The sequence below is a fragment of the Gadus chalcogrammus genome, chromosome 5, assembly GCF_026213295.1.
Source record: "Gadus chalcogrammus isolate NIFS_2021 chromosome 5, NIFS_Gcha_1.0, whole genome shotgun sequence".
Lineage (NCBI taxonomy): Eukaryota > Metazoa > Chordata > Actinopteri > Gadiformes > Gadidae > Gadus > Gadus chalcogrammus.
In genome coordinates this window covers 21,761,378-21,789,040 of record NC_079416.1, presented here as the reverse complement: position 1 = coordinate 21,789,040, position 27,663 = coordinate 21,761,378, and the positions used below count along the sequence as shown (strand labels likewise).

Here is a 27,663-nt window from a genome sequence, read left to right as displayed (position 1 = left end):
ATGAGATCCCGGCGCGCCTGCGGACCCTCCACAACCTGGTGATCCAGTACGCGTCGCAGGGCCGCTACGAGGTGGCCGTGCCGCTCTGCAAGCAGGCGCTGGAGGACCTGGAGAAGACCTCGGGCCACGACCACCCCGACGTGGCCACCATGCTCAACATCCTGGCCCTGGTCTACAGGTGAGCCCTGGTCATGTGTTAGGACCCCCAAGTGGTCCTGGTCTACAGGTGAGCCCTGGTCATGTGTTAGAACCCCCAAGTGGTCCTGGCCCTGGTCTACAGGTGAGACCTGGTCATGTGTTAGGACCCCCAAGTGGTCCTGGTCTACAGGTGAGCCCTGGTCATGTGTTAGGACCCCCAAGTGGTCCTGGTCTACAGGTGAGACCTGGTCATGTGTTAGAACCCCCAAGTGGTCCTGGTCTACAGGTGAGACCTGGTTATGTGTTAGGACCCCTAAGTGGTCCTGGCCCTGGTCTACAGGTGAGACCTGGTTATGTGTTAGAACCCCTAAGTGGTCCTGGTCTACAGGTGAGACCTGGTTATGTGTTAGGACCCCTAAGTGGTCCTGGTCTACAGGTGAGACCTGGTTATGTGTTAGGACCCCTAAGGGGTCCTGGTCTACAGGTGAGACCTGGTTATGTGTTAGGACCCCTAAGTGGGTCTGGTCTTGGTCTACAGGTGAGACCTGGTTATGTGTTAGGAGGACCCCAAGTGGTCCCAACCTGGGACCACTTGGGGACTAAACATGGTGACCCCCACACGTTCCCCATCCTGGTACCACACCATAACGTGTGTGTGTGTGTGTGTGTGTGTGTGTGTGTGTGTGTGTGTGTGTGTGTGTGTGTGTGTGTGTGTGTGTGTGTGTGTGTGTGTGTGTGTGTGTGTGTGTGTGTGTGTGTGTGTGTGTGTGTGTTTCTCAGGGACCAGAATAAGTACAAGGAAGCGGCCAACCTCCTGAACGACGCTCTGGCCATCAGAGAGAAGACCCTGGGCCGGGACCACCCCGCCGTGAGTCTGTCTGTCTGTCTGTCCATCTGTATAGCTCGGTCTTTCTGTCTGTCTGTTTATCTGTCTGTCTGCCTCTCTGTATAGGTCTGTCTGAATAGGGCTTTCTGCCTGCAAAGTTGTCTCTGTCTGTCTGTCTGCCTGTCTGTCTGATGTGGGATTCTAGGAGTAGGCAAATGAAGTATAGACTGAACTGTAGCTAAGATATTAGAGGGAACATCACATGAGCAGTCTCTCATTCTCCTCTGTGTCTGACCGTCTAGCTATGAACTGCAAGCCTGGCCTCGCCCGCCTAAGTTCTACCGCTCAATTTTCATTTCCCTTCAGTACTACGTCTGGGTTTGCGGTATATTCTTGGGTTTACTCCGTCCAAATTTTGTGCGAATCAGCGAACAGAGGGCGGGGCTGAAAGTCCGCTCTCGTGGACTGACATCTTCACGCACGGTGTTTGGTTTGTGTACAGCCTGCGCGCAAGGTGATTCCCGGCCAAAGGGTAGTTATTCTAATAACTAGCATAACTAGGCAGTTAGTCTCATAACTAGCATAACCAGGTCCTTTAACTGGTCTAACTTTGACAGGTGTTACCGTCTGCCTGGATCTTCATCACTTTCGTCTGAGGTTAGACCCCTCCCCTCTCCTGTCTCTGGTCCTATAAGTACACTCCATGTTCAGACCCCTCCCCTTTCCTCTGTCTGGTCCTATCAGCACACTCCTTGTTCCGCAGGGAGAGCTGTTGTACTGATCGATTCCCAGATTGACACACTGGGATCCATGACCAACAGTGAATCACCTCTGATCAGTATTCACCTCATCTTTCCACTCACCCGATCTTTAAGGTTACTCTCACCTCCTTTCTCCCTATCCCTCCTCTCTTCTCCCTCCTCTTCTCCTCTCTCCTCCCCTCTCTCTCTCCTCTCTCCTCCCCTCTCTCTCTCCTCTCCTCTCTCCTCTCTCCTCTCTCTCCACTCCTCTCCTCTCTCTTCTCTTCTCTCTCTCCAGTCCTCTCCTCTCCTCTCTCCTCTCGTAGGTAGCTGCAGGATCAATAATAGTATTTCCTCCAAATCAAACACGAAGGATTCACAGCTCACTGGAATCACAAGACCGACCGTCTCACCACCGCATCACTTCCTGTTTGCCCTGATCCACTTCCTCTCTGCCGATTCGTAGCTCACTAGATCACTGTGCTCGTCTGACTTTGTGCACACGGGTGGGCGTGGCAGAGGGTGCGACCATAAGGCTCTCTGAAGATTAACGCTGTTGTGTTTGTGTGTGTGTGTGTGTGTGTGTGTGTGTGTGTGTGTGTGTGTGTGTGTGTGTGTGTGTCCCTGACAGGTGGCTGCCACGCTGAACAACCTGGCCGTGCTCTACGGGAAGCGGGGGAAGTACAAGGAGGCGGAGCCTCTGTGTAAGAGAGCCCTGGAGATCAGAGAGAAGGTAGGTCAAAGGAGCGCTTGTTAGGACGGCTCGTTAGGAGCACTCGTTAGGAGTGCTCGTTAGGACGGCTCGTTAGGAGCTCTTGTTAGGAGTGCTCGTTAGGAGTGCTTGTTGGGAGCTGTTGTTAAGAGTGCTCGTTAGGAGTGCTCGTTAAGAGCTCTTGTTAGGAGTGCTCATTAAGAGCTCTTGTTAGGAGCTGTTGTTAGGATTGCTCCGTTAAGAGCTTTTGTTTGGAGCGCTCGTCAGGAGCTCTTGTTCAGAGCGCTAATTGAGAGCTCTTGTTCAGAGGTCCTTTTGTTCAGAGCTCCACCCAGGCGTTGCTCCAGTTAGTCTGTTCTCCCGGTGCGCTGGACCGGCAGGGAGCAGTCTGGTGGCCTCAGGCGCCATCTAGGTGATGGGTGGAGTATATCGGTATTCCCCTGGGCTGCCTCTGTCCATGTTCTCAATGTGGGCTGCTTGTCTGTATGTCTGTCTCTGCCTCTGTCTCTGTCTCTGCCTCTGCCTCTGTCTCTGTCTCTGTCTCTGTCTCTGTCTCTGTCTCTGCCTCTGTCTCTGCCTCTGTCTCTGTCTCTGTCTCTGCCTCTGTCTCTGCCTCTGCCTCTGTCTCTGTCTCTGTCTCTGTCTCTGCCTCTGCCTCTGTCTCTGTCTCTGCCTCTGCCTCCGTCTCTGTCGCTCCTTCTCCCTCCCTTCCTTCCTTCCTACCTTCCTTGGTGTGCTGTCTTGTGAGAGTGAGCGGTCAGCTCTTATGTAGCTGTTCCTCTATCTTCTCCAGCTCTGGATAGACTCTGTGGGCCCATGCCGCTCCGAGTCTGGCTGAATCCCAACATGTGGTTTCCTCTTTCTGTTGACTCTGAGTGTGAGGGGAGTGGGTCTTCCTTCCGGCCTATGGATGTTGAACCCACTCTGAACCCTGGGGGTCACGGTGGTGTTTCAGTGCTCCCGTCTGATCAATAGCCACCCATCAGCTACCATCCGTGTTGTGGGGTTAGTCTGCAGGAAGTCTTGTCTTAGCTGATGGTGTTTACTATCCTGTGGCTAGCCTGCTGCTAATAGTAAACCTATGTGGAGGTTAGGGTTGGTGTGTATTTGTCTGAGGGCCAGCTGTTTGGCTATTGGTAATGTTTGGCTATCTGTTTCAGAAAGTATTTTCTGAGCTAGATGTGGGTTAGCTATGGTCCAGATGTTGGCTAGCTGTGTGCTAGCTGTGGGTTATCTGTGGTCCAGATGTGGTCCAGCTGTGGGTTAGCTGTGGTCCAGATGTGGTCTAGCTGTGTGCTAGCTGTGGTTTAGCTGTGGTCCAGATGTGGTCCAGCTGTGGGTTAGCTGTGGTCCAGATGTGGTCTAGCTGTGTGCTATCTGTGGGTTAGCTGTGGGTTAGCTGTTTGGTTAGCTGTGGTCCAGATGTGGTCCAGCTGTGTGCTAGCTGTGGGTTAGCTGTGGTCCAGATGTGGTCCAGCTGTGTGCTAGCTGTGGGTTAGCTGTTTGGTTAGCTGTGGTCTAGCTGTGTGCTAGCTATGTGCTAGCTGTGTGCTAGCTGGTGCTAGCTGTGGGTTAGCTGTGGTCCAGATGTGTTCCAGCTGTGGGCTAGCTCTCTGGCTAGCCGTAGCGCTGATGCCCCCCTGTGTCGCGGTGCAGGTGCTGGGGAAGGAGCACCCGGACGTGGCCAAGCAGCTCAACAACCTGGCGCTGCTGTGCCAGAACCAGGGCAAGTACCAGGAGGTGGAGTACTACTACCAGCGGGCCCTGGAGATCTACCAGTCCAAGCTGGGCCCCGACGACCCCAACGTGGCCAAGACCAAGAACAACCTGGTCAGTCCACGGGAAGGACGCGTTTGAACGGTGACGTCGTAGACCGGTGTGCTACTGGGGTCATAAACGGTTGGGCGTACTGGGAAACTGTTCCCATTAGGTTGAATGTAGGTCGGCTGATGACGTCATTGTGATGTCATCGCAATTCATGACATCAGTGACATCAGTGACGATGACGTCACTGATGTCAGCCGTGTCTGGACTCCAGAGATACAGTGGACACACTGTATCACACACTCTAACCTGTGTGTGCGTGTGTGTGCGTGTGTGTGTGTGTCCGTGTGTGTGTGTGTGTGTGTGTGCGTGTGCGTGTGTGCAGGCCTCCTGCTACCTGAAGCAGGGGAAGTTCAAGCAGGCCGAGACGCTCTACAAGGAGATCCTGACCAGAGCTCACGAGAGAGAGTTCGGCTCTGTGGACGGTGAGACACACACACACACACACACACACACACACACACACACACACACACACACACACACACACACACACACACACACACACACACACACACACACACACACACACACACACACACACACACAGGCATACTGTACACACAGATACTATTATCAATGACTATGACAAAAGTATTCTCTCTCTCTCTCTCTCTCTCTCTCTCTCTCTCTCTCTCTCTCTCTCTCTCTCTCTCTCTCTCTCTCTCTCTCTCTCTCTCTCTCTCTCTCTCTCTCTCTCTCTCTCTCTCTCTCTCTCTCTCTCTCTCTCTCTCTCTCTCTCTCCCCAGATGAGAACAAGCCCATCTGGATGCACGCGGAGGAGAGGGAGGAGCAGAGCAAGGTCAGTTGCTCTATTGGTGTTCTCTGGGATGTCACGTCCTGTTAGGGCTCACATCCTATCGGTGTTCTCTGTGATGTCACGTCCTGTTAGGGCTCACGTCCTATCGGTGTTCTCTGTGATGTCACGTCCTGTTGGGGCTCACATCCTATCGGTGTTCTCTGTGATGTCACGTCCTGTTAGGGCTCACATCCTATCGGTGTTCTCTGTGATGTCACGTCCTGTTTGGGCTCACGTCCTATCAGTGTTCTCTGTGATGTCATGTCCTGGTTTGGCTCACATCCTATCGGTGTTCTCTGTGATGTCACGTCCTGTTCGGGGTCACGTCCTATCAGTGTTCTCTGTGATGTCACGTCCTGTTAGGGCTCACATCCTATTGGTGTTCTCTGTGATGTCACGTCCTGTTAGGGCTCACGTCCTATCAGTGTTCTCTGTGATGTCACGTCCTGTCAGGGCTCACATCCTATTGGTGTTCTCTGTGATGTCACGTCCTGTCAGGGCTCACATCCTATTGGTGTTCTCTGTGATGTCACGTCCTGTCGGGGCTCACATCCTATTTGTGTTCTCTGTGATGTCACGTCCTGTCAGGGCTCACATCCTATTGGTGTTCTCTGTCATGTCACGTCCTCTATGTTGTTGAGGTCCTTTCCATATGAACCAGTCCTCTCCCGACCGCTCCAACAGCGTGTCCCTTGCGCTCGCCGTGTGGACTCACTGTGGGCCGTTGGTTTGTAACGTGTGACGTCATGTTCTGACCTCCAGGGCAAGCAGAAGGACGGCTCTCCGTTCGGGGAGTACGGAGGCTGGTACAAGGCCTGCAAAGTGGACAGGTGAGCCCCTACACACCGGGGGTGTGTGAGGTGACCCGTGTGTGTGCTTGAGTGTGTGTGTGATGTGACCCGTGTGTGTGTTTGTATGTGTGTGTGTGTGTGTGTGTGTGTGTGTGTGTGTGATGTGACCCGTGTGTGTGTGTGTGTGTGTCTGTGTGATGTGACCTGTGTGTGTGTGTGTGTGTGTGTGTGTGTGTGTGTGTGTGTGTGTGTGTGTGTGTGTGTGTGTGTGTGTGTGTGTGTGTGTGTGTGTGTGTGTGTGTGTGTGTGTGTGTGTGTGTGTGTGTGTGTGATGTGACCTGTGTGTGTGTGTGTGATGTGACCTGTGTGTGTGTGTGTTTGTATGATAGTGTGTGATGTGACCTGTGTGTGTGTGTGCAGCCCCACGGTGACCACCACCCTGAAGAACCTGGGCGCCCTCTACAAGAGGCAGGGCAAGTTTGAGGCTGCGGAGACCCTGGAGGAGGTGGCACTGCGCTCCAGGAAACAGGTGACCAGTAGAACCACAGCTACCAGTACAGCTACCAGTAGAACCACAACTACCAGTACAGCTACCAGTACAACTACCAGTAGAACCACAGCTACCAGTACAGCTACCAGTACAACTACAGTATAACCAGTAGTATAACTTGTAGTGGTACCAGTATAACTAGTAGTGGTACTGGTCTAACCAGTAATCATGCCACCAGTATCACCAGTATAACCAGTAGTATTACTACTAGTGGTACCAGTATCACCAGTAGTATAACTAGTACTGGTACCAGTATAACTAATAGTGGTACCAGTATAACCAGTACCTCCAACCAGGGCCTGGACGGGGTGCATAAGCAGCAGGATACCAGTACCCCCAGTATAACCAGTATCCCCAGTATAACCAGTAGTATAACTAGTAATGGTACCAGTATCCCCAGTATAACCAGTGCCTCCCCTCAGGGCCTGGACGGGGTGCATAAGCAGCATGATGCCAGTATCCCCAGTATAACCAGTATCCCCAGTATAACCAGTATCCCCAGTATAACCAGTATCCCCAGTATAACCAGTGCCTCCCATCAGGGCCTGGACGGGGTGCATAAGCAGCGCGTGGCGGAGGTCTTGAGTGACCCCGAGGCGCGTGAGAAGCAGAGCAGCCGGGAGAGCCTGACCTCCGACTCGGTGAAGTACGAGACGGGGCCCGACGGCGGCCAGGAAGTGAGTATGAGCGTGGAATGGAATGGGGTGAGTACAACGCACAGCCCACTGGTCTCTCCCTCGCACACGCACGCACGCACGCACGCACGCACACACCCACACACACACACAGTGTCAAAACACACACACGCAGTGTAAACACAGTGCACACACAGTACGCACACATACACAGTGTACACACACACACTACAGAGCACACATACATAGAGAACACACACTACACACACTACACAGTGCACACAAGGAAGTGTGACTTAGTCTACTGTGTAAGTGTAGGTGTAAGTGTGTGCAAAGGATGCAGCTGATTGGTTGTCGGTGCACACTTAACGAGATAACGAGGCTGATTGGCTCGTTGAGTCTCTCCCTTTAGCCTCCGTCTGGGCGTTCAGTGACGCATACTGTAGCAGCTCGGTCACATGACCCGTGATGTCACCGAGCCCCCTGTCGCCGCCCGCAGACGGCAGACCCGCGGGGGTTCCCATAGCAACAGCAGCCATTGTAGCCCGGGCCGGCCAATCAGCAGCAGCCCCCCCCACAGGGCTTATTGTGTTCATAAACAACATCCACGCATTGAGTTAGAGGAACATGACATACACGTACACCCCCCCCCCCTCCAAGCTCCACCCAGCCCCTGCACCAACCTCTGAGTCTCCCCAGGACTCTGTCCCCCTCCCTGGGTCACGCCTCTGCTCCACCCACCCCCTCCACCCACAAAGTCTCCCCAGGGCTCTCTCCCCCTCCCTGGCTCTCCCCTCCACCCCTCCACCCACTCCCTCCCCCCTCCGAGTCTCCCCAGGGCTCCCCCCCCCCCCCCCCCCCCCCCCCCTGCCTGGGTCACTGTGGGACCACTGGGCTCTGTACTGTACTGCTCTCTCTGCTGCTGCATGTGTATCTGTGTTTTAACGGTTTCATCTGTTTTATCTCCGTCTCATCTGTTGTTTCCTGATCCGTGACATGGATGACACGGATGAAAACACTGCTTAATACCGTCCTTTCATCTGTCTGGGTCATTTTGAATGTAAACATGTGTGTGTATCTGTGTGCGCAGATGTGTGTGTGTTTGAGCGAGCTCTTAGTGATACCAATATGAACTTGAGAAGGACAACATCTCTCCATTAAGATGAATAAATATCTTCTCCTAAAGCACCACCTAGAGGCCAATGTGTGTAATACAACCCCCAGTGGCCACATCTGGTATCTACCTCCAGCCTGGATGTGGGGGTGTTCATGTAGAGACACTACATGTTACTGTCTCCTCTCCTAAGCCTCCCGGTCCACTATCTGACATCCATACCATATTCATCTTCCCCTTAGATGTTCTTTAGTTCTTTCTATAATGATCAAAATTTTTTCAAATCCCCCTCAAATTCTACCTCTGGAGAGATGGACCCTTTTTCATTGCGTGTGTGTGTGTGTGTGTGTGTGAGCGAGTGAGTGACTGTGTGTGTGTGTGTGTGTGTGTGTGTGTGTGTGTGTGTGTGTGTGTGTGTGTGTGTGTGTGTGTGTGTGTGTGTGTGTGTGTGTGTGTGTGTGTGTGTGTGTGTGTGTGAGCCTGAGCCATCATCTCCACTCCTCCAGTCTTTAATCTTGTCTAACCTGCTGATCTTGTCCAAAATGTCCTCATCTTTGTTCCTCTCTTTCTGGACATGTCTTCCCTCCTTTCTCTCTCTCTCTCTCCTCGTTCTGCGGTCTCACTCTCGGTGTCTCTCGCCCGGCTCGGACCTGCAGCCTTAACTCCAGATGCCTTGTTGGTGTTCTAAACTCTCTCTCCTGCATGACGGACGCCTCGACCGCCCAACTCGCCCTGACGCAGCTCTCTCTCTCTCTCTCTCTCTCTCTCTCTCTCTCTCTCTCTCTCTCTCTCTCTCTCTCTCTCTCTCTCCCCCTGCTGTCTTTCTTTCTTTGTTTATGGTCATTCTATCTTTATCTATCTATCTCCTTTCCTCTCTCTGTACAATTCAAGTCTTGGGTGGGCTTATATGTGTCTGTATTTGGAGGGGGTTCATCGGGGTGTCTAGGCCTGTACCATTCTAACATGTAAATATATTGACCTGTTTGTCAGCATGTGGGCGGAGCTTCTTAAAAGCTGCCCTGTGTCTTTAAGGCTCCTAGAGTAGAGCTTCTAGTGACACGCCTCGTTAGTGTCGTCATTAACCGCTATGAAGTCATCTTTAAACAGCTCTATGTGATGTCATCGATAAGAGGTCGCACGACGGCCAATGGGCAAGCGGTGGTTGGCTGCAAGCAGATAGACTAATAGCTAGTGGTTTGAACGGCTAGTAGCTAGGCTAGTAGCTAGCTGTTTAAACAGGTAAAGCCTGGCTAGTAGCTGTGCTAGTAGCTAGGCTGGCCCTTAATCCGACCAATCAGAACCAGCGCCTGGTTTGCCACATGCAGCCCATTGGTCGTCTGTGTATCAGTCAGTGGGGAGGGGGAGGGTCTTATCTGTGATTGGCTGGCTCTCTTCTTCCTGTCTCTTATTACTAATCCACTGACAGTCCCGATGCTTCCTGCTGTGTGTCTTTCTTCTAATAAAACCTAACTCTGTGCCCACCTGGTCTACGCCTCCTTCTCTGGCTCCTCCTCCTTCTTCCTCTCTGTGGGGTCTTCATCACACACACACACACACACACACACACACACACACACACACACACACACAGACCGACACACACACCCACGCGGCCTGCCCCTGGCGGGTCTCAGGCCTGGGGGGTCAGAGGTCAGAGAGCCCTGAAGGGGTCAGTCGTGTGTGAGGGAGATCCATCATGAAGTTCCATGCGCTGGTCTGTGTGTGTGAGGGGGACAGAGGTCAGGGGTCAGACCGGTCCCCCCCCGTCCCCGTCCCCGTCCCCCCAAAATGTCGGAGTTTAGTTACGCTATAAGCTCCAACGTCTCCAGCTCTCAGGACCCTCCTCCCATTGTGGGACAGAAATACAAATCATAATAAACATAAACAATAACCGAAAGAAAGAACTTGATTCTGAGACACACTTTACACAACGTTGGATTATTTTATGTATGCAGGGCACTGAGTGTGTGATTGTGTGTGTGTGTGTGTGTGTATGTGGAGGGGTGGATATTTATTAAGTCCATGTATATATCTAGAGTATATGTATTTGTGAGGTTGTATATCTTTGTGTTCGTGTGTGTGGTTGTGTGTATTCAAATATTTATCTAAATGTGTGTGAGTGCGAGTGTGTATATAAATGCGCGTGTCTGTGTGTGTGTGTCTGAGTGAGAGTGTGTATATCAACGTGTGTGTGTGTGTTTTTGTGTATTCAAGTATGTATCTAAATCTGTGTGTGTGTGTTTGTGTGAGGGCAAGTGTGTATAAATGATTGAGTGTGTGTATATAAATGTGAGTGAGAGTCAATGTGTGTGTGTGTTGTGAGTGTATATATAAGTGTGTGTGAGAGAGAGTGTATATAAATGTGTGTATCAATGTGTGTGTGTGTGTTGGGGTGAGAGAGTATATATATAAGTGTGTGTGTGTGTGTGTGAGAGAGTGTATATATAAGTGTGTGTGTGTGTGAGTGAGAGAGTGTATATATAAGTGTGTGTGTGTGTGAGTGAGAGTGTATCAATGTGAGTGTGTGTGTATCAATGTGTGTGTGTGTGTGAGAGAGTGTATATATATAAGTGTGTGTGTGTGTGTGCATGAGTGTGTAACCGTGCGGCCCCCTCTCCCCAGGACGGCTCGGGAGCTCTGAAGAGGAGCGGCTCCTTCGGGAAGCTGCGAGCCTCCATCCGCCGCAGCAGCGAGAAGCTGGTCCGCAAGCTGAAGGGAGGGGGCTCCGGTCGGGACAGCGAACCCAAGAACCCTGGGTAACTACCCCCCAGAAACATGTCTCAACTCTGGATGAATACCCCCAGAACCCTGTTTCTACCCTGGCTAAATACCCCCAGAACCCTGTTTCTACCCTGGCTAAATACCCCCAGAACCCCGTTTCTACCCTGGCTAAATACCCCCCAGAATCATGCCTCAACCCTGGGTTACTACCCCAAGAACCATGCCTTAAGCCTGGGTAACTACCCCAGTATCCCATACCCAGTACCCTGCCTTAAGCCTTGATTACAATTACAATTAGGGCATTTTAGCAGACGCTTTTATCCAAAGCGACTTACATCGTTTAATACACACGTTGACCCACCGACGGCAGAGTCAACCATGCAAGGCGACAGCCAGCTCGTCAGGAGCAGTTAGGGTTAAGTGCCTTGCTCAGGGACACATCAGCACTCAGCTAGGAGGAGCTGGGGATTGAACTAGCAACCTTTCGGTTACAAGACACCTGCTTTACCCCTGAACTATGAACTATTCCCTGACCCTTGCCTCTCTCTCTGGGTAACTACCCCCCAGTACCCTGCCTTAAGCCTGGGTAAATACCCGAGTACCCTGCCTCCACCCTGGTTAACTACCCCCAGAACCATGCCTTAAGCCTGGGTAACTACCCCCCAGGACCCTGCCCCCACCCTGGGTAACTACCCCAGTACCCTGCCTGTACGCTAGGTAACTACCCCAGGACCCTGCCCCCACCCTTGGTAACTACCCCAGGACCCTGCCCCCACCCTTGGTAACTACCCCAGTACCCTGCCTCTACGCTAGGTAACTACCCCAGGACCCTGCCCCCACCCTTGGTTACTACCCCAGTACCCTGCCTCCAGCCTGGGTTACTGTAGAACTATGCAGCGCTGCTCTCTGCTGGAGCTCCACTGGGCTCCTAAACGCTGGAGCTGAACTTTGCACATGAAGAAGATGGAGAAGAAGAAGGGAGATGTTGGCCCCCTCATGCATGAGCCCGGCTGTGTGAAGGCCCCTGTTGACCTTGCTTGTTTACAGTGCAGCCAAGCTAACAACGTGACAAGGCCGGCTACGGGTTTGCTGCTGCTCCTGTTGTTGTTGCATCGCTCGTGTACTCTGCTGTACACACACACACCTTCCCCGGAGGCTTGGCTGTAGTCCCAACAGCCTCGGCCTCTGGTTGTACTTATACTGCTGTGTATCCAGGCCTCAATAAAAACAGTGTTCAGGTCAGACTGGGCCAAAAGTACACAAACAAAAACGGGCCGAGAGCATGCTGGGAACGCAGGCTGTGTGTTGGTGGTGGTGGGAGTCTCTGCTGGGCTGGTCCCAGTGCTGGAACAGAGACTCAATACTAACCAGTAACTGCACTACTCGCATGCGGCCCGGGGGGCGTGGCCAGCAGTGAACCACCAGCATGTGGGAGGCGGCTCCTGTATTACTAACGTCTGCTTCAAAGCACGCTTGCTCCCAGCGCGGAGCAGAAGCTGTAACCACTAACCAGGTCGCGATGTGCCTCTCCTGGCCCTGGCTGTGGGCGCCTCGTTTCCCCTTCCTCATTTCGCTTTGGATTGTTTTACTGTGCTCCCCTTAACTTGTTTTCATGGCTCTGCTGTTTTTTTATATTTTGAATTTTCTGTGCAGTGTTGATTTTATTTATGAAATAAACTCTTTTAAGTGGATGTTTTTTTTTTCTTTTTGCATGACCGTGTGCTGTTTTGGGCTGTTTCCTGTCTCCCATTTCCTGTCCTCTGTGATGATGTCATTGACGACATCATTTTATCTTCATCATCATTATCATTAAGGCTCTCTCTCTCTTCATGGGTCAAACGACACTGGGCTGCATTGTTAAATTTAAACTATGCAACCAGCTCCTGGACTCTTGTGGATTTTAAAGAGTAACTCCACACTGGACCACAGCAGTGAGTTTGCTGCCATCTAGTGGTGGCTTTTTCAATTTTATGAGGAAATTTTGAATTGTTCGAAACACTTTTTGATAAGCTGATATACACCCAAATATGGTCCAGTGTGTTCAGTTAATATTTAAACTAATAGGAAAGACAAATGCAGGACTTGTGGTTGCATTATGTAGCATAACACGTCACATGTATGGGGAACTTTCTGGAAGTTGACGGGGAGCCCTGGGAAAAAGAGCGTTATTTCTATGAATAACCTTTGCGGTCTTTGAAGAGCGTTAAGTCCACAGAGAGTTATCCCTCACTGGGCTCACACGGCCTCCAACATTAGGGTTCTTTGGGTGTTTCTGGTGGTTGAACTTTAACCTGTGTGTGAAAGTCCCTGATGTCCTAACCAGCACCACCCTCCATCTCCACCGAGCTCCACCCCTCACCCCAGGTTCACCCCTGACCTCTAACCCCACCCCCCTCCCTGACCTCTCCCTGCATGTCTCATCGGGTGCAGCATGAAGCGGGCGAGCTCGCTAGGAGTGCTAAACATGGCGGACAAGACTCCCGGGGACATCTTCCAAGTAAGGCCTTCCTGTGCTAACCTCACTCACGCTAACCGTCACTGCTGCTAGCTAGCATCGCCAAGCCAGGCCTAATCACTGTGTTCTAGTAGCCTAGCATCACCAAACCAGGCCTAATCCCTGTTTTAGTGGCCTAGCATAACCAAATCAGGCTGAATCACTGTGTTTTAGTAGCCTAGCATCCCAAAACCAGGCCTAATCACTGCTTTAGTAGCCAAGCATCACCAAACCAGGCCTAATCACTGTGGTTTAGTAGCCTAGCATCTCCACACAAGCAAAACACTGATGGCGTAGTGCCAAACCAACCTCTACAGACATTATAAAATGCTATTGGGGAACCCTTGCTAACCTAGTTGAACACTGTTAGCTTAGCTTGGCGTCACTAGAACTTAGGTAAATACTGTACTGTTAGCCTAGCATTGCCCATCCAATTCAAGGTTGTGCTACTAGCCTAGCGTCACCAGACCAGTTAAACACTGAACTGTTGGGATTTTAACAGGCTATACTATACTAACTGTCTAGAATGAGCAGAGTGATGGAAAAATACTAAACTGTTGAACTTGCATCACGTGAACAATTAAAAGTTACAACGTTAGCTGAGTATAACACTTTTTTGCCTGTTTTATTTTCCAGGGACGAGATAATCGTGTGAGGATGAGTCGCGACCTGAGTGCCAGCCACACCGACCTGGCGCTTTGACGGACCCCACTGCCTCCACACAGACGGACAGACCGCCCCATCATGTCCCCGCGCCCTCCCTTGTGCCCAGAGTGTAAATAGCTGACCTCGCCGACGCCCGCAAAATCATCGTGCTGAGCTAACGCCGCTAGCCTTCTCTCTGTTCCGCCGACACAGCTTCAATGGTTCTATTGCACTTTGTAAAGTTCTGCGAGTGTGAGTGTTCTCGACTGAGGTGTACACCTCCTAGCGTAAGGCTGATGTGGTTTTCCTCTGCTTCACTTTTTAAACAGCGATATACTGTGTTTATAAGCTTTCTGTGTGTGTGTGTGTATGTGTGTGGGCAGTTCCACACTTTCTCTCCATCCAAAACGTCCGTCCATCCTGTGTCGATAGAAGGACATATCTCAGTGTATGAAGTTGTATGTTTACATTTGCTTTTTAGATTTATCTTTTGCACTGCCCCCTAACGGTCTGACCAGGCATATATATATATAAATAGTGTGAGAACGTCCCCTAGCGGTCTGACCAGGTATATATATATATATATATATATATATATATATATATATATATATATATATATATATATATATATATATATATATATATATATATATATATATATATATATATATATATATATATATATATATATAGTGTGAGACTGCCCCCTAGCGGTCTGACTAGGCATATATATATATACATGGGGAGTAAATAGAAGACGCCTATCTTTAGAAGGCTGCTGCTCGGAAGAAGCGGACTGTCCGGATACTTCCATTGGCACATGAGACGCAGATCCGCTCAGGATTGTCAGAAATGTAGTTGCATGGTGACACTGACTAGTTGGGAACAGGTTCTACCCCGAAATTTTCTCAACCCAAACCATGTGCACTGGTGGTGGAAAACGAGTCTGTTTTCAACAGACCATACTGTAAGGACCTCCAGACTATCCTGCCCCCATCTAGATAAATGTATTTATTAATGATCTAGTTTAACTTTTGCTCGCAAAATGAAGGATTATTCATAGTAAGGTTAGGATATTACCGCTTTGTGTATAATTAGAATAACTTCATACCCACAGAAGATAATATGGTGTGCGCAAGCTTTCTGCTATTTCAAAACCAAGGAATCTAAAACTGATTTAAGTGTTTCTGTTTGAACTTCTTATTACAAGTAGAAATTATGTTATAATAAACAGATTAGATCTTAACAGGTTTAAGAAAAAAAAAGAATCCAAAATATATTATTGATAATATATTTTACTCCTTTCAAAAGACCTCATAAGAAATGCCGGTCTTTCACCTTCGTGATGATAAATTTCAAAGCCGAAACATTAACTTTAGTCTTTATGAAGCAACATGAGCTTATCTTTGGATTTTGTATTTGTCATAATCATGCGTCCGGGATAAAATAATAATTTTATAACTGTAATTAAATTAAAGGAATCACCTACATTAAGCCTGAATGCAACACATTGACTTTGTTTGAACAATACCCGATTTAGGCAGGATAACTGTGTTAAGTTTTCAGTAAACCTGATAAAAACCTATTTAGCTGTAGACCTCATTTAAGACAATGTGGTTTGGAGAAGGTGTGCTTTGACTTGTTCCCAAGTGAGCAGAAGGTCCAGGATTTAGGCTACCTGTTACCCCTCATCTCTTCGATAAATGATCCTTAGTGATGAGTTAGCCCATTAAAACCTTGTAAATATTCAGGCCTGCTTTCGGTGCAATATAGATTTTTTTTATTGAGGTCAGAGTACAGTGTGTGTTAAGAAGTATTTATTGTTGGACTGAAGGCTTTTTCTACAAGTAATTTGAACTTCTATAGGGTAGAACTGTTGATTGTTTGGTTGCAGGACGTCTGCGCTTTTGTCCATTTCTGTCGCCGTACCGACGCCCACCAACGATGTTCCCACCGATGATGAGATGTTGAGCGGTCCTGGGCAGTGTTGCCAGACTGGGCAGAAAATCTGGCCCAATCTGGCAACACTGGTCCTGGAATGGATTGCTACGTCTAAAGACAAAACTGTACAATAAAACGACACAATAAATATAATCCTGTTACATCTGAAACTTCCGGTGTATTCAAATCTACATGAACACAACTTAACTAGTAACGTTGCTCATTTAAGTTTACAATTCTGTTTCGCACTCTTTACTAAACTCCACTTGGTTAACCCGGGGGTTATAGACGGGTTTATTATAGACGTGCACATAGAGGAGCTAAGGCATCGGACATTTGGTCTAATGAGTAGGAAGTTGATGGCTGTTCTTAGTAGATTTAGTTAACTGCTGTATCGTTGTAGGCCTGTACTGGACAGATAGGCTTCTTAACATTACTTATCAGTCTGCCTCCCGGTGAAGAGACTTCACTGTTTGGTGTGACTTGGGACATTTACACACATTTGCATTAAGTCATTTGCATGCTTTTTTACTATTGTGCCCAAACCAACTTACTAGTGAGAAAAACATACAAACTAAATGATGTTCAATAATATGTCGTAGGAAAATAATGTAGGCTATCCTCGATAAGTGGTCCTGCATAGTTCTGTCATGTTCATTTTGTAAGTATCGGGGGGTGTGTGTGTGTGTGTGTGTGTGTGTGTGTGTGTGTGTGTGTGTGTGTGTGTGTGTGTGTGTGTGTGTGTGTGTGTGTGTACACTACGTGTAGGGGGGGCGAGCCCTGGAATCGACAAGTGGGCGGGGCATATAGAAACCAAAACAACCTCGTAGCCTATGTTTCTCACGTGACGTTCCCTAGTCGAAAACGATTAGCTGGCGTCCCCGTCAATCACCCAGGGTAGGCGTGTCCGTGGAGAGTTGAGCGGAGACGAAGGAGACCGTGGTGGACGGAGAGGTGGTGTCGGGAAAAATGTCTTCGGTGCCTGACGGCAAAAAGCTGGTCCGGAGCCCCAGCGGTCTTCGCATGGTCCCCGAGAACGGAGCGTTCATCAGCCCCTTCTGCCTGGCCGAACCGCAGTGGGTCCCGGATAAAGAGGTGAGGAGATCCGGCACCCGGGGCGGGAGGGAAGGAGAGGGAGGGGGACCCGGGTCCCAGCCACCCGGACACTTGGCTGTCGGACTGGGCGTTTCAGGCACGGGAGGAGTCGGTCACCAGCCTGGCAATGACCGAAACCACCCCGATATGTCCCGATATGTTATCCAACGGTTTGTTTCAATAGGATTGAGGATCTCGCATCTAAAGCACTGATCTGTCTGATTGGGTGCTGAAGCGAACATGTGATGGAGCAGCCATGCCCTGGCTGTGCCAGGCTGCTCAGCGTGGTTTGCAGCCTGTAGAAACAATGTAAACCATGTCGCCCCGTGTGTACATTGTCTGCTGCTGCACACTAATAATGGTGTTCGAGGCTACCGCGGGTATTGTGCGTATTGTGTTTGGATTCCAACCGCAGACCCGTGGTCTCGGCATGGTTACAGACAATAGTAGACCTCTGCTCTCCTTCTACAGCACACACACACACACACACACACACACACACACACACACACACACACACACACACACACACACACACACACACACACACACACACACACACACACACACGCTCACACGCACACGCACACACAGCTGTCAGCCTGAAAACCCCGGCTCCCCTAACCACTCTGTTCTTCATGGGGTTTAAGTTGTAAACGTTGGCTACAAAGCTGAGGCCTCTGCTGATCAGAATGTTGGGATTGATTTAGAACCCAGATCTGATTAATTTGATTCAATAATACACGTCTAGGACGATTGTTATGATCACGTTATGTTCAAGCGCACAAGGAACACCCGACGATTCATGTTATCATGATTTTTTTTGAAGACGGCAGAACTAATATCGAAATGTTCTTAAGGGTTTCCTGTTTTTGCTCTTTGTTTTCGAGCGAGGGATTCATGGCTTCACTTTCACTTTCAGATTAGGATTTCAAAGTGATTGTTTAGTGTCTTATGTTGTGATGATGGGTAGATTATGTTTATCAGAGCCTGGGGAAAGACTATTATTCTTCTACGGTTCTCCCTGGCCTGAACTGTATCAGACTCTCATTGTGTAACTTCCTTTTTCCTGTTTTCTCCAGTGTCCCAGATGTATGCAGTGTGACGCCAAGTTTGACTTCATCACACGGAAGGTCGGTCTTGCTTATCAAATCACCTTGAACACACACACACACAGTGGAAGAGAGAGACACAAAAAAACACACAGACGAGAGAGAGAGAGAGAGAGAGAGTGAGAGTGAGAGAGTGAGTGAGTGAGTGAGGGAGTGAGTGAGTCACAGATTCTCTCCAGAGTTTGAAGCGTCCATGTGAGTGTTCGTTTCTGGCTAATGCGAGTCTTTCCGTTTATGATGTTTGGCTGGCCATGTTTATCTTGGCTGCGTCTCCACCAGAGTCCAGTGGGTTAGTTACAGAAACTCTCTCTGTTCTCGTGGTTCTTCTTTGGTTCATAAACATGTTGTGAAGAAGCAAAGCTTCTGATCTGCAAAGCTCAGATCATTAGCTTCAAAATAAACTTTTACACTGAGATGGAACAACCTCATATCTTTCATTCAGTTTTAGTTGAATGACTTTATCATCGTTTGTGTTTTTTGATACTGCGTCAAACCCCCGACTACTCCTTGATGACATGAACTGAATGAAATCACTTTGGATTAAAACATTCTCAATCACCTAATACTATAGACTTAATATAAAGATTGGTTTCTTTATATTCTCTTGCATTCCACTATCTCGCTGTGAAGCGTTTTGATTGGCCGGCTCGTTGACCCGCCCTCTCTCTCTCCCCCCCAGCACCACTGTCGGCGCTGCGGCCGGTGCTTCTGTGACAAGTGCTGCAGCCACAAGGTGGCGCTGCCGCGCATGTGCTTCGTGGACCCGGTGCGCCAGTGCGGCGCGTGTGGCGTGCTGTCCCAGCGGGAGAACGAGTTCTACGACAAACAGATCAAGATCCTCACCGGAGGTCAGAGGTCAACTAGAGACCCAACATGATTATATAGAGAGGGAGGGAATTATGGCATCCTAGAGCAAGATGACCTCTGACCCCGACCTGCTCCTTCATGGCGTGTCTGAATGCACTGTTGGTCTCTTTTGATATAAGTGTCTGCTAAATGACCGAATATTACGAGTAACTTAACAGTGAGTTAATGATTAGTGTGTGTGTGTGTGTGTGTGTGTGTGTGTGTGTGTGTGTGTGTGTGTGTGTGTGTGTGTGTGTGTGTGTGTGTGTGTGTGTGTGTGTGTGTGTGTGTGTGTGTGTGTGTGTGTGTTACGGTCTCTGAGCAACAGAGGCATTTTCCTAAGTCAGTCAGAGGATTTGATGCCTTGCTCAGTAGCACTAGGTCACTCTGAGCTTGCTGTCTGACGGTTTCTGTGTGTTGTTTCAATGTGAATCTCAAGGCGCTGCCTTCGTTGTCACTCTGGACTCATCGGGGAAATCCCAGAACATGACCTGCCGACTGGCCAACAACCACAGGTACAGTTCACCTGTTCACCTGTAGACCAGTAAATCCACAGGTACAGTACACCTGTACACATGTAGACCGGTTAACCACAGGTACAGTACACTTGTAGACCAGTAAACCACAGGTCCAGTACACCTGTACAGTACACTTGTAGACCAGTAAACCACAGGTCCAGTACACCTGTACACCTGTAGACTGGTTAACTACAGGTCCAGTACACCTGTTCACCTGTAGACCAGTAAACCACAGGTACAGTACACCTGTACACCTGTAGACCACTAAACCACAGGTACAGTACACCTGTACACCTGTAGCCCAGTAAACCACAGGTCCTGTACACCTGTAGACCGGTTAACCACAGGTACAGTACACCTGTACACCAGTAAACCACAGGTCCATTACCCCTGTACACCTGTACACCAGTAAACCACAGGTCCATTACCCCTGTAGACCAGTAGACCACAGGTACAGTACACCTGTAAACCTGTAGACGACAGGTACAGTACACCTGTAGACCACAGGTACAGTACACCTGTTGACCACTAGACCACAGGTACAGTACACCTGTAGACCAGTAGACCGCAAGTGCAGTACCGCCATCTGCTGGTCAGTCCCATCCTTTCTATTCCCGCGTTGCCTAGCCATGCGTGAGCAGGCAAGACGGAGAGTTCCAGAACGTAGCTAGCGGTGCCTGCATGTTGTCCCAGTAACGGTCGAGATGCTACGTGCACATGCATACACACCGTTGAACTAATAGTGAGAGGGTACGTGCACGTGCACACACATAAGGTGAGAAGCTGACCAGTCCCTTCTGACTCCTCCGTACTCTACAGCTGGACCTTTTTCTACCTCGTAATAATAACGATTTCTGATTTTCTAATATTATTCTTTATCAATAGAGATGTTGGTGTTCATTATGTCGGCAAACACACACACACGTATATAAGGGTCCACACCATGCCTTGCCCCCCTCAGGTACCTGTTCCTGGATGGGGAGAGCCACCTGGAGGTGGAGCTGTCGCGTATCTCCAGCTTGCAGGTGCTGATGGAGGAGTCTAGCCCAGGAGGTGAGACCGGTCCTGGGTTAGGGCTCCGGCCTCCGCGGTGACTTAGAGACCGAGGTGTAGCTTGGTGACGTAGAGACCGAGGTGCAGCTCGGTGGTGACGTAGAGACTGACGGTGTAGCTCGGTGACGTAGAGACCGAGGTGCAGCTCGGTGGTGACGTAGAGACTGACGGTGTAGCTTGGTGTGGACGTAGTGTGGTAACCCAGTCCTCGTTGTCGCCGGGTTCCACGGACAAATCACACGTTTTAGCGAGGGTTAAGAGTTAAAGGCATTTCTTTAAACAGGGTTTGCAATCAGACTGGTCGGCTACCCCTAGGATCTCCGTGGACCTCTAGGGTAGGGCTGGCTCGGCCCTTTCCGTCTCGTCACTCGTCGGCCTTCCTGGTATGCTCCCGAGTAACTTTTAAAGTCTTTCCCTGGCTGTCCAGCCAGGTGTCTCCCATCCCGTTGATTGGGGTTTCGGTTGGTGCTCTCCGTCGCCGGCTGGTGGGTGACGGTGGTATCGGCCATCCAGGACCAACCCTCGGGCTGGTCCGGGCCGAGGTTTAAGTGGCGGGATGCCACACTCCTCCACCCTTTTTCCAAGCCTCGGGTAGACGGATTGTGGGTGGCGGCGGTATACGACATCCACGACTACACCTCCGACCCGCCCGGGCCGCGGTTTACGGGGCGGGATGCCACAATAGAGACTGACGCTGTAGCTAGGTGTCGACGTAGAGACTGACGGTGTAGCTAGGTGGTGACGTAGAGACTGACGGTGTAGCAAGGTGTTGACCTAGAGACTGACACTGTAGCTAGGTGGTGACGTAGAGACTGACGGTGTAGCTAGGTGACGTAGAGATTGATGCTGTAGCTAGGTGTTGACATAGAGCCCGAGTCGTAGCTAGGTGTTGACGTAGAGACTGACGCTGTAGCTAGGTGTTGACGTAGAGCCCGAGGTGTAGCTAGGTGTTGACGTAGAGACTGTCGCTGTAGCTAGGTGATGTAGAGACTGTCGCTGTAGCTAGGTGACGTAGAGACTGATGCTGTAGCTAGGTATTGACGTAGAGACCAAGATGTAGCTAGGTGTTGACGTAGCGACCAAGGTGTAGCTAGGTGTTGACGTAGAGACCAGGATGAAGCTAGGTGGTAGCGTAGAGACAGACGCTGTAGCTAGGTGGTAGCGTAGACAGACGCTGTAGCTAGGTGGTAGCGTAGAGACAGACGCTGTAGCTACGCCGGCTACGCTGTAAGACGCAGGCTTCAAGTTTGTCCTTCTTTCTCCTCGTGATGCCCTCTCCCCGCTGGACTTCAACTCGCACCCCAGGACGCTCTCCTCTGCTCCCTCCCTCCTCCTCTGTGTTTAACTCCTTCGCCTTCTGTCTTCTGCTCTTAACCCTTCTCTCTCTCCTCCTCCCCCTCCTCCTGCTGCGCCTCCTCTGGCCTCAGAGAGCAAGGAGCTCGCCTTCAGCCGTCTGCTAGAAAGCAAGTTCCTCTCCGAAGGTTAGCCAATCACCAGCCGGCACCATCCTCATCCTCACCATGCCTCCACTCCCAGGCCTTCTCATCCCGGGACGAAAGGCCTGACAGGATGCTAGTCTGAGAGAGAGGGGGGCGGGCATCCTGTGATGTGGGTTAAGAGGAGAGAGAAGGGGCGGGACGTACAGTGACATGGCTTATAGGAGAAGGAGAGGGCGGGACACATTATAGACTATCAGGGACAGGGTTTAGAGGAGAGAGAAGGGGCGGGACTATCAGGGACAGGGTTTAGAGGAGAGAGAAGGGGCGGGACTATCAGGGACATGGTTTAGAGGAGAGAGAAGGGGCGGGACTATCAGGAACAGGGTTCAGAGGAGAGAGAAGGGGCGGGACTATCAGGAACAGGGTTCAGAGGAGAGAGAAGGGGCGGGACTATCAGGGACATGGCTTATAGGAGAAGGAGAGGGCGGGACATGTTATAGAAAGGTTTCCATTTCATTACCGTTTCCATATTTATACTCCTTGTAAAGCTCACAGGAAGTACGAGACCAGGACTGTTGACTGTACCAGCTCAGAGAATGTAGTTCCTGCCTCCCTCAGTCGGCCTTCTTTATGGGTCTGAGTGCAGTCCCCTGGGTGGAGAAGGAGCAATGCAGCATGGCAAAGAGAATGGAGGTTAAAAGCTTCCACCAAAGGAAGCTTTTATCTAAAGCTTGATGTGCATTCACTTTGAGCATGGGTTGTCCGCTGGGAATCAGACCGCCAACCCTGGCAGCGTTAATGACCCGCCCCACCCGTTGAGCGAGAAAGGACCACTCGGGACCACAATGGATTATTAAATGTTTTGAAAATAAATAAAATAATAATGGAGGGCGCCAGGCTAGCCAATCAGAACACGGCATGTTGTCCCCACCCCTCACAATGGTGAGCCGGTACGTGGCCATGCACACATACCAGGACACACACTGGCGGGAAACAGAGGTGTATGCTGAAATGGGGAAGAAACTAGAAGGAAGTTCAAGTCCTTCCTGTTCTGATTTCACCAGAAGAGATTTCACAAGAGAGCTGGAATCTGTGAGGGTGGGGGGGGGGGGGGGGGGTCACGAGTCTGTGAGCAGGGGGGGGGGGGGGGGGGGGCAGGGGTCTGAGAGGAGGGGGGGTCACGAGTCTGTGAACCGGGCAGATGGTCGTTCACACTGCACTGGACGTGCTCCAGCTCAGCGTGGCTGGGTGAGGGGGGGGCGGGGGCCTGAGGAGTCTGAGTGTCGGGGTCTCACCAGGTGGGGGTGTGTGTGTCCAGGTGGGGGGCCCCGGGCCAGTGGCTTGCTGCTGGTGCACCGGGCCCAGGGGTCCCAGGACCCCATGCAGGTCCGCCTGGAGGCAGTGGAGGACCGAAAGGAAGCGTCGTGGTGGCTTGGGGCCATGCACAAGGTGCACGCACGCACGCACACACGCACACACACACACACACACACACACACACACACACACACACACACACACACACACACACACACACACACACACACACACACACACACACATTCATCAACTTTCGCTATCTAACCCCCCATTTCTCTCTCTTTCTCTTTCTCTTTCTCTCTCTCTACCCGTCTCTCTCTCTCTCTCTCTCTCTCTCTCTCTCTCTCTCTCTCTCTCTCTCTCTCTCTTTCTCTTTCTCTTTCTCTCTCTCTCTCTTTCTTTCTCTCTCTCTACCCGTCTCTCTCTCTCTCTCTACCCGTCTCTCTCTCTCTCTCCCCAGGCAGCCAAACTGCTTTACGAAGCAAAGGACCAATGAGTAGCCAGCTGGGCGGAGCTACACACAGACTACACCCCGGTTGACCTCTGACCTACCAGGACCCCAGACAACCTTTGACCTCGGCAATCTTCCGGATGTTGCTGGATGCCGATGATGATTCTTGCTCCTTTATTGATTATTAGTGACGCTAACCAAACAACGCTACAATACCGGAGAAGCGCTTCTGCCAAACTTCCAAATCTTTTTAATGACACTTCCTGCAGTCCCTGCCCAGATTCCTGCGGTCTGTTTGGACATTGGGACATCATTGATGATGTCACAACACACCGACCAACCAACCAAGTAACCGACCCACCAGTGGCTCCCCTTGTTTGGTTGTAAAACTAGCGTGTGTGTGTGTTGCCCCCTGGTGGTCAGTCAGTGTTATTTGCCCATCGCACACCGACCCAGCATGAGTTTTAAATTTGAACGGCGACGTGATGACGACATTAAAAAAAACCTCCCGGGACCACAGTTTACATGCACAGGTGTGAAGTTTCCATGGAAACCACCAGCCTGAAACACACACCTCTAAGGATCAGCCCGGCTGTAGAGTTCACTTAACCGCTTTTAATGTACTCCAACGTATCACATTTTTGTAAGAAGTATTTTGTTAAATATTCCTATTTTAACACAAACAGTCTTTGCGTACTCTCATAATTTTTACCGAAGGATTACTATAGTTTTTTGTAGCATTTGTATACTGTGAACGGTTCCTTTGGCGTTCCTTCTCAAAGACCTCCCCCGGCTTATCCTCCTGATTTAAGTTCTGGTCTTTGATATTTTCTACATCGTCTGCGCGGCATGAATCCTTCCCCGCGTTGCTCAGAATCTATGACGGCGCGCTAGACGCTCCTATGAGATGATGGGTCAGGCATAGGGTCTCTGGTTCTCAGTTCGACACGTTGCTGACTACACCGTTTGAATCCCGCTCATGTAGTTGCGCTGTCCATATCCTCAGGCCAAGTACAAAGCTTTTATTTTGAAAAGGTATCTCTGCGATCTTGTTCATTTTTAACGAACCAATAGGAGGCTGGATCTAACCTTTTATATAACCAATAGGAGGAAGGAGCTCACCTTGTACTGAACCAATAGGAGGCTGGATCTAACCTTTTATATAACCAATAGGAGGAAGGAGCTCACCTTGTACTGAACCAATAGGAGGCTGGATCTAACCTTTTATATAACCAATAGGAGGAAGGAGCTCACCTTGTACTGAACCAATAGGAGGCTGGATCTAACCTTTTATATAACCAATAGGAGGAAGGAGCTCACCTTGTATTGAACCAATAGAAGGCTGGATCTAAACTTTTATATAACCAATAGGAGTAAGGAGCTCACCTTGTATTGAACCAATAGGTGGCTGGATCTAACCTTTTAACGAACCAATAGGAGGAGGGAGGTCACCTTGTATTGAACCAATAGGTGGCTGGATCTAACCTTTTAACGAACCAATAGGAGAGATCTCTGCAAGGTGTTGCTATAGTCCTGAGTGTGGAGAGGTGGGGTGAGGGGGGAGTTCGCAGGTCCGATGATCTGAGGTCAAACCGGACCTTACCCCCCCCCTCCAGGTACAACATGGTCCGCTCTGCCGTCTCTCTTGTCAGACACCCCCCCCGCCCCCCCGAGTGGTGTTGTCTTTCATCGGTTCTCCAGGAGGTTTTGCACAAAGTTCTGCGTTCCCTGAACTAGCAGGGCGTTGTGTGCTGCACTTTACAACCCCCCCCCCCCCACACACGCGCACACACACACACACACACACACACACACACACACACACACACACACACACACACACACACACACACACACACACACACACACACACACACACACACACACACACACACACACACACACACACACACACACACACACACACACACACACACACACACACTGCTTCCATCCATACAGACGATATGTCCCCTGGTCCTGTTTATTATTATGGTCTGGACGGATTAATAAAAGTGTTTATATACATGTCTGGTGTCCTGTGTCTTCCATTTCGAATTCTGTTTTTGGATAATTATTTTTCCATCCTTTCTATTAAGTTAAATGTTTGAATGAAACGTGCCAAATTAAATGATATTATGTAAGAAGGACTTTGATATAAATGTATAGTTGATGTTTGTAGTTCGTGTCAGCATCACTGATTTTGTGGAAATCATTGAGATGAAATTGTGCCTTGAAACTGCAGAAAGTATATTAATTTAATCAGATATTGATCCCTCGCAGACCAATATTGTAGGTCAATATAAATGTATTTTATCCTCCACACATTCCAAATATATGAATGGCGGTCAGTAGAATACTTCATCTACTCTGCAATGATTCGAGCGTAAACCATTACGTCACTCTAAATAAGAGTCCTAATAAATAAAAATCGCTGTTCCCTTTAATCTTCTGTACGAAGATGACCGCGTCAGCGGCGCGACCATTCATCAGCTAACTGGGGGGAGATTATTGGTCTCACCCATTCTACAATAACTACGTTTTCCTCAAAGTGAACATTATATTGAGAAACAAATTTACATAGAGTTTTCTTTCTTAAAATTACATTATAAAAAATACAAAAAACGGTACTGCAATGCTGTAAATGACATAAGAGTCGTTATATAAACTCCCCCTTGAACTTAAAATGGTCTCGTCCACCCAGCAGCGTCAAAGCGCACATGTTCGCCCTGTATGTGTAGGCTGTATGTGTGTGTATGTGTGTGTGTTGTAACATTGCTGTGAATGCAGAAATACTACCGACAACACTCTTGACATTGGTAAAGTAACTTTGTGAGGCGACTTTCTTCACTATCAATGAAAGATATCCTGACATTGTGATAAGTGAGGGCTAAAAAGTTGTCCGGGGGTTCGAGCGGAGACGCGAAACGCGTCCAGCATCGTGACGGGACCCTCCTGAAGGGAACAGGTACGCGCACTACATGACACTGGGGGTCTTTCCAGTCTAGTCACCATGTAGGCGGGGTGTGTGTGTTGCCTTGTACCCGCAGCACTGCTGCTCATTGCAACGGTAGATCCTTGCGGTGATTCATCTGCAGGCTGGATTAGCTTTATGCTCCTCCGCTGTCAGACGTGAAGCCGGTTTAAGGTTCTTATTATCCTGCTCCCTTAAGTTAGACCTCCCCCGGTACCCGTAGCACACACTGGGGTGGTGTGTGGGCAGATGACGGGCTCGGGTTAACCGGGAGCAAACGCCTGTTTACCTGCGGGGCTCCGGTATCACTGCCACGTAGCCTGACGGCTTGGGGAGCCCAGCTGCTGGGGTCCACAGCTAGTCTTCCGACTAGTCCAACAACACTAGCCTTCCACTAGTCCGGCACATACTAAATCTTTCCCAATCTGGCAACACTGCCTGCAGCCCCGTTACTGTCCCCACCCTGGACCACGTCGAGTCTCAGCGGGCTCCATAGCACCCATATCATACCCATGATCATACCACGTCCCCACATCGCACCCATCCGAAGGACGCGTTCCGCTCACTCAGAGGGACTCCAGCTCCTTCCAGGACAGAAGGGCTGAAAACACTAAAGCGGTCTATTCTATAGCTCACAAGTCATTCAGAACGATAGGTTGTTTACTTTATAGAGTTCCCTCGCCACCCGTGTGGGGATTTAAACCGTTATTCAGACACTTTTATCCAATGCCCCTCTAGTGACTTCGTCTCTTGTCATGCTTATTATGATCAATTTGACTCCATATGTAGAGGCAGCGAGATGTTTATGTTTTGGACTCCAAACAGCAGTTGGTTAAAGAGTGTCTAACCAGTGTGAGAGTAAACCATCAGTGTTATTACGGAGCAGGTAGGGGTTAGACAGTCCAGACCCAGGTCATTAAGG

At 49.9% G+C, this 27,663-nt stretch overlaps 3 protein-coding genes across 8 annotated transcripts in view; all 3 read left to right on the top strand.

Moving 5' to 3' along the window:
* Positions 1 to 14,601, top strand: part of klc1a (kinesin light chain 1a) — a 26,202-nt gene extending 11,601 nt beyond the window's left edge. Inside the window, exons 5-16 of one of the 4 annotated variants that reach the window (XM_056590033.1) lie at positions 1 to 178; positions 919 to 1,006; positions 2,336 to 2,437; positions 4,073 to 4,246; positions 4,566 to 4,665; positions 4,990 to 5,042; positions 5,802 to 5,869; positions 6,251 to 6,359; positions 6,923 to 7,057; positions 10,752 to 10,885; positions 13,281 to 13,347; positions 13,981 to 14,601. The exon at positions 1 to 178 is cut by the window's left edge and continues 51 nt beyond it. In XM_056590033.1, coding sequence (XP_056446008.1) covers positions 1 to 178; positions 919 to 1,006; positions 2,336 to 2,437; positions 4,073 to 4,246; positions 4,566 to 4,665; positions 4,990 to 5,042; positions 5,802 to 5,869; positions 6,251 to 6,359; positions 6,923 to 7,057; positions 10,752 to 10,885; positions 13,281 to 13,347; positions 13,981 to 14,046 — 1,274 coding nt within the window. In that variant the 3' untranslated portion in view covers positions 14,047 to 14,601. Of the gene's footprint in view, positions 179 to 918; positions 1,007 to 2,335; positions 2,438 to 4,072; positions 4,247 to 4,565; positions 4,666 to 4,989; positions 5,043 to 5,801; positions 5,870 to 6,250; positions 6,360 to 6,922; positions 7,085 to 10,751; positions 10,886 to 13,280; positions 13,348 to 13,980 lie in introns of all 4 variants that reach the window. The other 3 variants (XM_056590032.1, XM_056590035.1, XM_056590034.1) reach the window with 3 other exon arrangements.
* Positions 14,602 to 16,821: 2,220 nt separating this feature from the next.
* zfyve21 (zinc finger, FYVE domain containing 21) lies at positions 16,822 to 25,809 on the top strand. Of its 2 annotated transcripts, XM_056590466.1 has the most exons (8): positions 16,822 to 17,028; positions 18,111 to 18,161; positions 18,820 to 18,988; positions 19,426 to 19,501; positions 20,466 to 20,557; positions 21,985 to 22,038; positions 23,315 to 23,445; positions 23,777 to 25,809. In XM_056590466.1, the coding sequence occupies exons 1-8, from the start codon at positions 16,903 to 16,905 to the stop codon at positions 23,810 to 23,812; spliced, it is 735 nt and encodes a 244-aa protein (XP_056446441.1). In that variant the 5' UTR covers positions 16,822 to 16,902; the 3' UTR covers positions 23,813 to 25,809. The 2 variants fall into 2 exon arrangements, with proteins under 2 accessions (XP_056446441.1, XP_056446442.1); XM_056590467.1 differs by lacking the exon at positions 21,985 to 22,038 and having other exon boundaries at positions 16,824 to 17,028; positions 23,777 to 25,805.
* A 686-nt stretch (positions 25,810 to 26,495) lies between these two features.
* LOC130382571 (transcription factor IIIB 90 kDa subunit-like) overlaps positions 26,496 to 27,663 on the top strand; it is a 45,982-nt gene continuing 44,814 nt past the window's right edge. For both annotated transcript variants that reach the window (XM_056590399.1, XM_056590398.1), the window contains exon 1: positions 26,496 to 26,735. The gene's annotated coding sequence lies outside the window, so the exon portion shown is untranslated. The remainder of the gene's footprint in view (positions 26,736 to 27,663) is intronic.